Genomic DNA, 13960 nt, shown 5'->3' on the forward strand with positions numbered 1-13960 from the left:
ACAGGACAGGGGTATAAAAAGATATCCAAGGAATTGAGAATGCCAATCAGCAGTGTTCAAACGCTGATTAAGAAGTGGAAAATGAGGGCTTCAGGTAGACCAGCAAAGATTTCAGCCACAACTGCCAGGAGAATTGTTTGAGATGCAAAGAAAAATCCACAAATAACTTCAGCTGAAATACAGGACTCTCTGAAAAATTGTGGTGTGGCTGTTTCAAGATGCACAATAAGGAGGCACTTGAAGAAAAATGGGCTGCATGGTCGAGTCGCCAAAAGAAAGCCATTTTTGCGCAAATATCACAAAGTATCCTGCTTACATTACACCAAACAGCACAGAGACAAGCCTCAAAACTTCTGGAACGAAGTAATTTGGATTGATGGCTTTCTTCTGGCGACTCATCTATGCAGCTCATTTTTCTTCAAGTGCCTCCTTATTGTGCATCTTGAAACAGCCACACCACAATTTTTAGAGAGTCCTGTATTTCAGCTGAAGTTATTTGTGGATTTTTCTTTGCATCTCGAACAATTTTCCTGGCTGTTGTTGCTGAAGTCTTTGCTGGTCTACCTGAATCCCTCATTTTCCACTTCTTAATCAGCATTTGAACACTGCTGATTGGGATTCTCAATTCCTTGGATATCTTTTTATACCCCTTTCCTGTTTTATGCAGTTCAATTAACTTTTCTCGTAGATCCTGTGACAATTATTTTGCCTTCCCCATGACTCAGAATCCAGAAACATCTGTGCAGTACTGGATGAAAGATGCACTGGTCTGTCAGAAGCCCAGAAACTCACTGAGCTTTTATACACACACATTCATTACAAACAAACAGGTCACAGGTGAGGATTGGAACCTTGATTAGCCATTCAAACCTGTTTGTGTCAACTGTTGTGCATGTTATCAGATCAAAGTCACTGGGGTATGTAAACTTTTGATCAGGGTCATTTGGGTACTTTATTTTGTCATTTTGAATCAAAAAAAGTAAACACAGTTGTTTGCCAATAAATAGCTTCACACAACCATTAAGCATGAGTGGAAGAAAGGTTTTTGTGTTATCATTCATATTATCTGAAGAATGGCCAAGAAATCATAAATTCTCCCAGGGTATGTAAACTTATGAGCACCACTGTATATATGTATATATTAATATATATATATATATATATATATGTGTATTTATATATATATTAATATTAATGATATATATATATGTATATATTTATATATATGTATATATATATATTGCCCCGCTGCCTTGTGGGTTAGTCTGGGAAGACAAAAGGCTAGGGGAGCACACCCTGAGAGAAAAGCAAGTGCTGGTAGGCGGTCCTCTGACAGACCGGAGTTCCGGCAGCCTCCTGCAGCTGTGAGGAGGTGCCGGTCGTCCTGGGTTTCCCTTACCATCGGATACAGCTCCCCACAGTGAAGAAGTGACGTTGGAGTCTGCACATCTCCCTTGTCAAAAAAGACCTCAACGGCGGAGTGGGCGGATGATGGTTGCAGAGAAGCTCCACAACGGTCACAAAGGCGGAAGAAGGCTACAGCATAGATGGGCCCCCAATTGTCTTGGTCTCCATGCCATTGGACCCTGGCCTTCTCTTTGCCAAGGACAGTGTGGTGGCTGTCTTTGCACCAGTCTCCCCACTTTAAAAGATTCCACACACAGGCGTTCTCCTGAAGGACCCACCAACAGGAGGACAATCATACAGTGTTAAAGTTGTTTATACGGCCACCCTCAGTGTGCCCTGTATGGCTGTTGATCAAGTATGTCTTGCAGTCACTTACATGTGTATGCAGAAGCCGCATACAACATGTGACTGGGCCGGCACGCTGTTTGTATGGTGAAAAAGCGGACGCGTCGACAGGTTGTAGAGGACGCTAAAGGCAGTGCCATCACAGCACGCCCTTAATATTGTTGTCCGGGTGAAAATCGGGAGAAATTCAGGAGAATGGTTGCCCCGGGAGATTTTCGGGAGGGGCACTGAAATTCGGGAGTCTCCCGGAAAAATCGGGAGGGTTGGCAAGAATGGTTTAAACTGTCTCATTATTAATATACACTTGTCAGCTTTTTATCATTTCATGATGCCTTTATTTCTATTTTTACATTTTGATAGAGGGAGGTATTTTTTAAATTTTTAAATTTTTTAAAGTTATGTATATTTATATGTACATGTAGATGCTGTATCGGGTCAGATCCATTAAGAGTTTGACCAGAAATATGTCGTATAGGAATTAACTATACACAATAACACATTAACAAAATGATATGTCACATGGATGGTTTTTAAAGTAATACCTTTGTGAGATGAAAAAAACACAAGTAATGTAAAAAAACATGCCGTTTACTTTTTAATATCAAAATAAAACACAAAGTAGTTTGGCTAATGAAGATGAAGTCTAATAAACAAGCTTTGTTTTTCTCCAACGCCCCCTTGTGGTTCAGTACAACAGTTTGGCTAACAGGAGAGACACCTCTCACATTGAATACACAATCTTCACAGCCTTTGTTCAATTCGATGAGATGACAAATTATTTTAGGTAGTATTGATGTTATTTGAACACTGATACAGTTTGCAGTTAAATTAAAGGATGAGTGAACATCCCAGTAAACAAACTAAAGACTTTATAAATAAGTTGTGACAATGTTCATGACACATCACCTGCTGCATGTTTCCTCACCTCATTAACTCTTAGTCACAGCAGCTGATGGACGCTGTATTGAGAAAATAAAAGCAACATCAAATAGTTTTTCTCCTTCGCTGTATGCTTTTAGTGTGGGGACAAGTGCGCTGTCTCCAATATTGTCCATTATTTAAAAGTGCGCTCTTAAACACACCCCAGGAACCGAGGGAAAATGACGTTAAACCAAGCGCTTGGCTCCGTTTAGGGGAAATCTCTGCGGCAAAGTCTGTGTAGTTTGTCCGCCATGATTATCAAGCCAAACAACGCTAGTGCACATGTGCCTGACTTCGTTGCCTAAAATGCATTAATAAATGACGGGGTTTCGGTAATTAACAAATTAGACGGTATTAGTAACCATTTAGAATTTTATCGCAAATTATCATTATACCGTTTATTGTTACATCTCTAGTCCATTAACAAGTAAAAAGTCAAGGGCGGTCACGGCATGTTCTTGCCGCAGATGTTGGTCAATTTTTTAGGGCATTACGGCAAATGACGAGGGCGGTCGCGGCTTTTGTCGCAGTTGCTGTGGTTAAATTCGAGCCCTGTAGGTATATAAAGGTATACACAGTATATAGGTATGCAGATATATAAAGGTAAATATGACCACATTTTCTTGTTCTTGTCAAAAGTCTAGCTGCCGCATTTTGTACCAACTGTAATCGTTTGATGCTTGACATAGGGAGACACGAAAATAATATGTAACAGTAACCAAGATAATGGTTGAAAATGATACCATATGATATTACGTGAATTGATGCCCGATAGTACCCACGGAATTTGGTCCGTACCTATAAAAGTACTACATTTGGTACCCATCCCTATTTGTAACAGCATGTAGATGAATATACTATACACAAACATTAAATGGAAAAATATATGTAATAATGCAAATATCACCGTTAAACTAACGATTAAATCCACAGCTTGTACGCACTCAGACCTCATTTAAGGCAACAGTCATGACTAGAAAATAACAACTTCCCACCTTGGGAAGAAGGACACTCTTGTCATTGCTAAACGAAGCCTGGATCACCTTCATCGTAGTCCGGAATAACCATGGACCAGTGTTGTGTCAACACTCGCTTTGGCGCAGTGCTTGCACAAATAATGTATCGTATGTGGTATATTCATAGTCCAATCGTCTGTAACATACAATAATATTATTGTTTAGTCATTTTCATTTCTCAAATTATTGATTTTTTTCTGTGTAATGACCAGTGCAGCCTCGCAGCTGTTGAACTAAATTGTCATTACAATAAAATGGAATGTGACTACAATAGTCAAAAGACCATAAATAAATCATATCACAGTTTTTTTTTTAATGGTGTACCTTTCTCTTTTCTCTCCACATTGCCACTCTCCCGTCCCATCTACACGCATCCTTGCAGGACAGCGCCACCATGCAGTTCTGTGCCAACAAGCTGGACAAGAAGGATTTCTTCGGCAAGTCAGACCCGTTCATGGTTTTCTACCGAAGCAACGAAGATGGAACGTGAGTGCTTTCGATCTGAGAAACAATAACTCCACTGGGATGGAATAAGTACTTAAAATCTCTTATAGGCACTGACTTATTTGGTAAAACACTTAAAATCTCTTATAGGCACTGACTTATTTGGTACAACACTTAAAATGTCTTATAGACACTGACTTATTTGCTACAACAAAATTCAAACATTCTCAGTATTACATGAGAAAATCATGTGCTCATTTGAAGCAAAGGTTTTTCAATATGTCAAAAATGAAATGGGTGGGCACCAACGAGTAAAGGGAAAAAAAAAAAGAAAACATTTGTTGTTTCTTTGCTTTGCTTATTTTAATATTCTCATAATGTTCTCAACAGCATTGATTACACAACCCTGCATAGTTAATTTTAACTATAGACTATATTTCCTCGTCACCAGTTTATTGTTTGCTATGCAATTCATTATCAGTAATTTGTGTCACAATCGTCCATGCCTTTAAACTTTAATTAAAAGGACATACTGCCTGTCACTGGCGCTTCTGATACTGTTTCCTTGGTAACCTCTGCCGGATGGCAAAAAGGACAAAAGTCAGAGACTGCAGACTGCAGGTGTACCTAATGTTGTGGCCCTGCAGTCATTCACAACTCCTCCAACACAAACATTATTGTTTTTGCACTTTTTTTTCTTATGAAATAACTTTTTTAAATAGATTCAATCTTGCACGTGGAAAGTTTAAGTGTGGGCTTTAGTTGATATACCACTCCCGTCAGGGGTGCAGGAGGCGGGGCTACTGGAGCCTCAGCCAGTGCGTCTTTTGCAGCCGTTTTATGATCGCTCAGCACAAGAAATACGTTACACACATACAGTTGTTGACAAAATACACTGTACATTATATACCTCAGCTAACTAAACTATGGAAATGTATAATATAATTCATATAGCAATACAGTCTCACTGCACAGCAGGCCAGCAGTTAGCCGAGTCCGTCCATGTTGAGGCACTGAGTGACGTGCCTCAACTGGCTGCTGTTCACTGCACCGTCTCTTCTCAGTATTTGAACGGCCAATGTGAAAATTCAGCGATTTTGAATAAAAATAATCTAAAACTGGTGAAGTTAAATGGAAAATAACTTTATAGTATAATCACTGCATACATATAACAATTTAATTATTGTTTTTTCATTTTACATTTTTTTTCTTTCCATGATGGCAGGTGAGGCTGCCTCTAGTGCAGCGTTTCTCAAAGTGTGGGGCGCGCCCCACTGGTGGGGAATAGAGACATGACAGGTGGGGCGCGAGGAACGGGAGGGAATTTCACTTTAATTTTTTTTTTTTTTTTTTTTTTTTTTAGATTTTTTTTTTTTTTACTATGCTTTCATTTTCTATACACACTGTAAATCACTTTGTGATTCTGTCTGTGAAATCCGCTATATAAATAAATGTAAATTACTTATTTTTCCTGTAGGCTTTACATTTCTAGGTAGGAGCAAAAGTTTGACAGACATAGCAACAGTAACTAATGGGGGCGGGGCTAAGCGGAACAAACTTGACGAGACAAGCGCAGCAAAATGAAAAGCTGTCCCACTGTCAAACGACACAGTTGCGAGACGTATATGCGACATTGCAAGTGATCTTGAGGAACAACTCGGAGACAAATGAAAAGAAAGTCGTTTTGCTTTACAAGTGGACGAAGCTACTGACAGCAATAAAGACTTCCTGTTCATCGCATACGTCCGCTTTGTGAATGGTGAGTCACTGTGCGAGGATTTGCTGTTTTGCAAATACATCAAAAATAGAGCCTCTGCTGATGAGCTGTTCAAGATAATGGACAGTTTCCTCAAAGAACACGACCTTAAATGGGAAAACTGTGTGGACTTTTGCTCTGATGGCGCACAGACCATGGCAGGGTCAAGAAACAAGCAGCAGGGTTGCGCCAAATGCGCATTGGACACACTGTGTCATTCACCGGGAAGAACTCGCGTCATGGCAGCTCAGCCCCGAACTCAATGAGGTTTTAACAGATGTGAGCGCGGTAAATTTGATCAAAACACGACCACTGAAAGCGCGACTGTTCTCTGCACTGTGTGAGGAAATGGGAGCTGATCATACAGCCGTGCTGTTTCACCATACTTGCCAACCTTGAGACCTCCGATTTCGGGAGGTGGGGGTGGGGGCGTGGTTAAGAGGGGAGGAGTATATTTACAGCTAGAATTCACCAAGTCAAGTATTTCACATATATATATATATATATATATATATATATAAGAATACTTGACTTTCAGTGAATTCTAGCTATATATATATATATATATATATATATATATATATATATATATATATATATATATATATATATATATATATAAATAAGAGAAATACTTGAATTTCAGTGTTCATTTATTTACACATATACACACACATAACACTCATCTACTCATTGTTGAGTTAAGGGTTGAATTGTCCATCCTTGTTCTATTCTCTGTCACTATTTTTCTAACCATGCTGAACACCGTCTCTGATGATGCATTCTGCTTCGTCTCCTTGTTGTGTGCGCAGTTGTGCACTGCACTCTCTAAAAGCCCTAGATGTTAATGTCACATATGCATGTACATTAGATGACAGTATTGCCCTGTTTAAGAGTGTCACAACATTGCTGTTTACGGCAGACGAACTGCTTTACGGTAGACGAAAACGTGACTGCTGTTGTTGTGTGTTGTTGCCGTGCTGGGAGGACGTTAATGAAACTGCCTAACAATAAACCCACGTAAGAAACCAAGAACTCGCCCTCGATCATTCTACAGTTATAACGTGATTGGGCAGGCACGCTGTTTATATTGTGGGAAAGCGGACGTGAAAACATGCTGTCGACACGTCACTCAGGTACGCCTGAATTTCGGGAGATTTTCGGGAGAAATTTTGTCCCGGGAGGTTTTCGGGAGAAGCGCTGAATTTCGGGAGTCTCCCGGAAAATCCGGGAGGGTTGGCAAGTATGTGTTTCACAGTGAAGCAAGGTGGCTCTCCCGGGGCAAAGTGCTGTCACTTGCCCTGTCTTGCCAAATGCATAGCTCCTCCTTTTTTTTTTGCAAAGATTGCAAAGTGGCACTTTTATTTTTTTTTATTTTTAACTTGATGCAAGTTATTTGATTTATTATTGAACTTGATGCAAGTTATAACACTTGTATTTGATTTATTATTGAACTTGATGCAAGTTATAACACTTTTATTTGATTTATTATTGAACTTGATGCAAGTTATAACACTTTTGTTTTATTTATTATTGAACTTGATGCAAGTTATTTTATTTATTATTGAACTTGATGCAAGTTATACCAGGCAGCACGGTGGAAGAGGGGTTAGTGCATCTGCCTCACAATACGAAGGTCCTGAGTAGTCTTGGGTTCAATCCTGGGCTCGGGATCTTTCTGTGTGGAGTTTGCATGTTCTCCTCGTGACTGCGTGGGTTCCCTCCGGGTACTCCGGCTTCCTCCCACCTCCAAAGACATGCACCTGGGGAAAGGTTGATTGGCAACACTAAATTGGCCCTAGTGTGTGAATGTGAGTGTGAATGTTGTCTGTCTATCTGTGTTGGCCCTGCGATGAGGTGGCGACCTGTCCAGGGTGTACCCCACCTTCCGCCCGATTGTAGCTGAGATAGGCTCCAGCGCCCCCCGCGACCCCAAAGGGAATAAGCGGTAGAAAATGGATGGATGGATGGGCAAGTTATACCACAACTGCACAGTTATTTTATTCATTATTGAACTTGATTTTATTTTATGTTATTGAGTTTGAATGTATACAACTTGATGTTACTTGATGTTCAATAAATTTGAAAATGTTAAGCTTGGCATTAGCGTTCTGTTAGGCCGATGGGGGCAGGTGGGGCTTGAAAACTCCCCCTTGTCCAAAGTGGGGGATGACAAAAAAAGTTTGAGAACCACTGCTCTAGTGACTGCACGTCACTGATAAATATATATATATATATATATATATATATATATATATATATATATATATATATATATATATATATATATATATATATATATATATATACATATATATATATATATATATATATATATATATATATATATATATATATATATACATCCATCCAAAAGTTTGGACACACCTTTTCATTTCAATGTGTTTTTTTTATTTCCATGACTATTTACATTGTAGATTGTCACTGTGAGGGGGACGGCGTGGCGAAGTTGGTAGAGTGGCCGTGCCAGCAATCGGAGGGTTGCTGGTTACTGGGGTTCAATCCCCACCTTCTACCATCCTAGTCACGTCCGTTGTGTCCTTGGGCAAGACACTTCACCCCTTGCTCCTGATGGCTGCTGGTTAGCGCCTTGCATGGGAGCTCCCGCCATCAGTGTGTGAATGTGTGTGTGAATGGGTGAATGTGGAAATACTGTCAAAGTATAACCCATTTATCATTTATTTATTTATCACTGAAGGCATTAATATGACACCTGCGAAGTAAAAACCCTTTCAGGTGACTACCTCTTGAAGCTCTTCGAGAGAATGCCAAGAGTATGCAAAACAGTAATCAGAGCAAAGGATAGCTATTTTGAAGAGACTAGAATATCAAACATGATTTCAGTTATTTCACCTTTTTTTGTTAAGTACATAACTCCAAATGTGTTCATTCATAGTTTTGATGCCTTCAGTGACAATCTACAATGTAAATAAAGAAAATGTTTATTACTTATCTTGATATATGTATATATAGGTATATATATGCATATATATGTGTTTATCAGTGACGTGCAGTCACTAGAGGCAGGTGAGGCGGGGCCTCACCTGCCATCATGGAAAGAAAGAAAATGTAAAAAAAAAAAAAAAAAAAATGAAATTGTTATATGTATCCAGTGATTATACTATAAAGTTATTTTCCATTTAACTTCACCAATTTTAGATTATTTTTATTCAAAATCGCTGAATTTTCACATTTGCCGTTCAAATACTGAGAAGAGACGGTGCGGTGAACAGCAGCCAGTTGAGGCACGTCACTCAGTGCCGCAACATGGATTGCGCAATGACTCGGCTAACTGCTGGCCTGCTGTGCAGTGAGACTGTATTGCTATATGAACTATATTATACATTTCCATAGTTTAGTTAGCTGAGGTATATAATGTACAGTGTATTTTGTCAACAACTGTATGTGTGTAAAGTATTTCTTGTGCTGAGCGATCATAAAACGGCTGCAAAAGACGCACTGGCTGAGGCTCGCCTCCTGCACCCCCGCCGTAGAATTGTTATATCAACTAAAGCCCACACTTAAACTTTCCACGTGCAAGATTGAATCTATTTTAAAAAATTATTTCATAAGAAGCCAAAAAGTGCAAAAACAATAATGTTGGTGTTGGAGGAGTTGTGAATGACTGCAGGGACACAACATTAGATACACCTGCAGACTGCAGGTGTACCTAATTCACAACTCCTCCAACACGAACATTATTGTTTTTGCACTTTTTGGCTTCTTATTAAATAACTTTTGTAACCTATTTTCATGGGCTTTCCTCTTTGTGATGTTAAGTTCCTGTTAGGCGCTGTTATACAGTATATGCCTTGAGCTCTTATTTTGAAGGCGCTAAGAGCGGAAGTGATGTCACGTTGCGGGGGTTTTTGAAAGAAGGTAAATAAAGTGGTCCTCGTGTAAACTGGAGCCTCCGTGTTTGTTATTTTGTAGTTTCATACAGAATAGGCGACATTTATATACCCTTGGTTACACTTTTTTAAATAGATTAAATCTTGTACGTGGAAAGTTTAAGTGAGGGCTTTAGTTGCAGCGCATGGACTTAATTTCTAAGTAAAGGTAAGACCATAATAACGTTTTTTTTTATTAAATTTGCTTTTTTGTGTGCTACAGTTTGTATGTGTAAAGTTAAAGTTAAGTTAAAGTACCAATGATTGTCACACACACACTAGGTGTAATGAAATTTGTCCTCTGCATTTGACCCATCCCCTGGTTCACCCCCTGGGAGGTGAGGGGAGCAGTGGGCAGCAGCGGCGCCGCGCCTGGGAATCATTTTTGGTGATTTAACCCCCAATTCCAACCCTTGATGCTGAGTGCCAAGCAGGGAAGAATGCTGGTAGGAGCTTTTAAACATAACCCGTTAACTGCTGCCAATCAAATGGTGAATAAGATACTCTTTAGGGTTCATATGTTTGTAAATCTGACTGTGATGAAGTCAGTGCCTCACCAGCCATCAACCTCACCGCACGTCACTGGTGTTTATATATGTATATATATTGAATGTATATGTACAGTATGTATGTATATATACGTGTATACTGTATGTATAAGATATGTACTGTGTATATGTATGTATATATAAGTATGTGTATGTATGTATGTATATACATGTATGTATATACACATATATGTATACATATGTGTGTATATATATACAGTGTATATACATATATATACGATATATGCATGTATGTATATATATATATATATATATACAGTATATATATATATATATATACAGTATATATATATATATATATATATATATATATATATATATATATATATATATATATATATATATATATATATATATATATACACGATTATGTATGTTTATCAGTTTATATTGATGGAAGTTAAAAAGGAAAATTTGTTAGCTGATGTGCCTTTAAGCAAGGTTCTAGCACATGGGTGTCAAATTTGGCCGCCATGTAATTTCACTTGGCCCTTCATGCGATATCAAATTAACACTAAAGCTGGCCCGCCGCTTACATTCAGCGGCGGTGCCGCGGTAACACCGCATTCACCGCTAATTCTAATACTTGCCAACCCTACCGGGAGACTCCCAAATGTCAGTGCCCCTCCCGAAAATCGTCACGTCTGCTTTTCATCCAGTCCAACGAGTGCTGGCCCAGTCACATAATATGTGCGGCTTCTGCACGCACACATAAGTGAATGCCAAGCATACTTGATCAACAGCGATACAGGTTACACTGAGGGTGGCCATATAAACAACTTTAACACTGTTAGAAATATACGCCCCACTGTGAACCCACACCAAACAAGAATGACAAACACATTTCGGGAGAACATCCGCACCGTAACACAACATAAACACAACAGAACAAATACGCAGAACCCTTTGCAGCTCTTCTGGGATGCTACAATGTGTGTGTGTGTGTGTGAGGGGGCGGGGTTTGGTGGTAGCAGGGGTGTATTTTGTAGCGTCCCGGAAGAGTTAATGCTGCAAAGGGTTCTGGGTATTTGTTCTGTTGTGTTTATTTTGTGTTACGGTGCAGATGTTCTCCCAAAATGTGTTTGTCATTCTTGTTTTGTGTGGGTTCACAGTGTGGCGTATATTTCTAACAGTGTTAAAGTTGTTGATACAGCCACCCTCAGTATAACTTGAATCGCTGTTGATCAAGTATGTGTTGCATTCACGTGAGTGTGCGCGTACAGAAGCCGCACATATCTTGTGACTGGGCCGGCACGTTGTTAGAATGGATGAAAAGCGGACGTGACAACAGCTCGTAGAGGACGTTAAAGGCAGTGCCTTTAAGGCACGCCCCCAAGACTGTGGTCCTGGGTGGACTACGAGATATAATGACTGATGAACACCTTCGTTCGATAATGAAGGTTGCCTCAGCTCAAAGCCTGAGCCCCGACATTAATGAAGTAGCATCCAAGAAAAGATGCCAGGTATCTGTGTGTTGCAAACTGAGCAGTTTAAAGTCCTGAATGGTTGGTTTATTCATTGTTATTTTATTTTCAAATGTATTAGCCTGTGGAAAAAGTTGATGTTGATATTTACCTCAGAAGTCTGCAAATAGAAAAGAGACATTCAATTTGTATTTAAATTGTATTTGATATGCCATTGATATTTTTTAATTATTATTATTATTATTTGAAACTCGATTTTGCATGTCACTATGAAGTTATATAAGCCTTGCTTGTTCAATATTCAATGCAAAACTTGTTTGGGTCCCTATTAAAAAGTTAATTTGTTCAACCTTGGCCCGCGGTTTTGTTCAGTTTTAAATTTTGGCCCACTCTGTATTTGAGTTTGACACCCCTGTTCAAGCACCACTGTCTCATTAATAGTACATATACTGTATGTGTGTGTGTGTATATATGTATATATATACTGTGTGTGTGTATGTATATATATATATATATATATATATATATATATATATATATATATATATATATATATATATATATATATATATACACACACAGTACAGAAAAGTTTGGACACACCTTCTCATTCAATGCGTTTTCTTTATTTTCATGACTATTTACATCAGGGGTCCCCAAACGAATACAGCCCGCCAGCGTCCATAATGCGGCCCGCAGGAAGTCCCTAGTTCAAAATTAATTATTTTATTTATTTATCCATCCATCCATTTCTACCGCTTATTCCCTTTGGGGTCGCGGGGGGCGCTGGAGCCTATCTCAGCTACAATAGGGCGGAAGGCGGGGTACACCCTGGACAAGTCGCCACCTCATCACAGGGCCAACACAGATAGACAGACAACATTCACACTCACATTCACACACTAGGGCCAATTTAGTGTTCCCAATCAACTTATCCCCTGGTGCATGTCTTTGGAAGTGGGAGGAAGCCGGAGTGCCCGGAGGGAACCCACGCAGTCACGGGGAGAACATGCAAACTCCACACAGAAAGATCCCGAGCCCGGGATTGAACCCAAGACTACTCAGGACCTTCGTATTGTGAGGCAGATGCACTAACCCCTCTACCACCGTGCTGCCCCTTTATTTATTTATTTTAATTTTTTTTTTTTTAATCTGTCCTTTTGTAATCCATTTTCTACCACTTGTTTCTCTTGGTGTCTCCTAGCTGCTCAAGCAAATCATCTTGTCTAAAAATGCATGTTCCCATCGATAACGTGACGTCATCGCACCGCAGTGTTGGGCGAGGACGCGGCAAGTGCGCACTCTTTCAGTCAATTAGTGCGCAAGGAATATACAGTATATATACATATATATATATATATATATATATATATATATATATATATATATATATATATAAAGTATATATATATATATATTTATAGTCCAGGTTACTGTGGTTTATCCGTTATACAGTGCTCAATACCGTGGTAGAGCAGAATATACGTTAGGTCAGGAAAAACACAGAGGCTATTTCATCCCTACAGGTTTCCCTGCTCTTCAGGGGAGTTTACCCCTGAAGAGGGATTAAATAGCCTCTGTTTTTTTTCCTGACCTAACGTATATACATATGTATTGATATGTATATATACAGCTCGGCCGAAATTGTTTTAACCCAATGCGGCCCCCGAGTCAAAAAGTTTGGGGACCCCTGATTTACATTGTTGATTGTCACTGAAGGCATCAAAACTATGAATGAACACATGTGGAGTTATGTACTTAACAGAAAAAGGTGAAATAACTGAAAACATGTTTTATATTCTAGTGTTTAGGAACTGGAGTACTACCACCTCATATATAATCCAATATAAAACATTGCAGGGAGGAGAAGTTCTAAAAAAAAAAGTTCAGTAGTACCTCAGTTTATGTATGCCCCGCATTTTGTATAATTCTGTTCCCTGGCTTTTGTAAGATATTTCAGTTCCCATGCAACCAAAGATTGTGAGAAACATAGTCCACAGAATCCAGCCACCATACAAAAAATCCCACGCATTGGCGACTAAATCACCAGGCTTTTTTGTAGATAAGTGCTAAATAATCCACCATTTTTATATATTTTATTTTAATTAAAGGTTGTTTTTTTTGTGTGTATGTATGTGTATGTGTATACAGTATGCGTACATGTGTA

At 39.1% G+C, this 13960-nt stretch overlaps 1 protein-coding gene across 3 annotated transcripts in view; it reads left to right on the plus strand.

Annotated features, from left to right (window-relative positions):
- Positions 1 to 13960, plus strand: part of LOC133622315 (copine-8-like) — a 417761-nt gene that overhangs the window by 274322 nt on the left and 129479 nt on the right. For all 3 annotated transcript variants that reach the window (XM_061984911.1, XM_061984910.2, XM_061984912.1), the window contains one exon: positions 4072 to 4175. In XM_061984911.1, coding sequence (XP_061840895.1) covers positions 4072 to 4175 — 104 coding nt within the window. The remainder of the gene's footprint in view (positions 1 to 4071; positions 4176 to 13960) is intronic.

This window comes from Nerophis lumbriciformis, linkage group LG23 (assembly GCF_033978685.3).
Source record: "Nerophis lumbriciformis linkage group LG23, RoL_Nlum_v2.1, whole genome shotgun sequence".
Lineage (NCBI taxonomy): Eukaryota > Metazoa > Chordata > Actinopteri > Syngnathiformes > Syngnathidae > Nerophis > Nerophis lumbriciformis.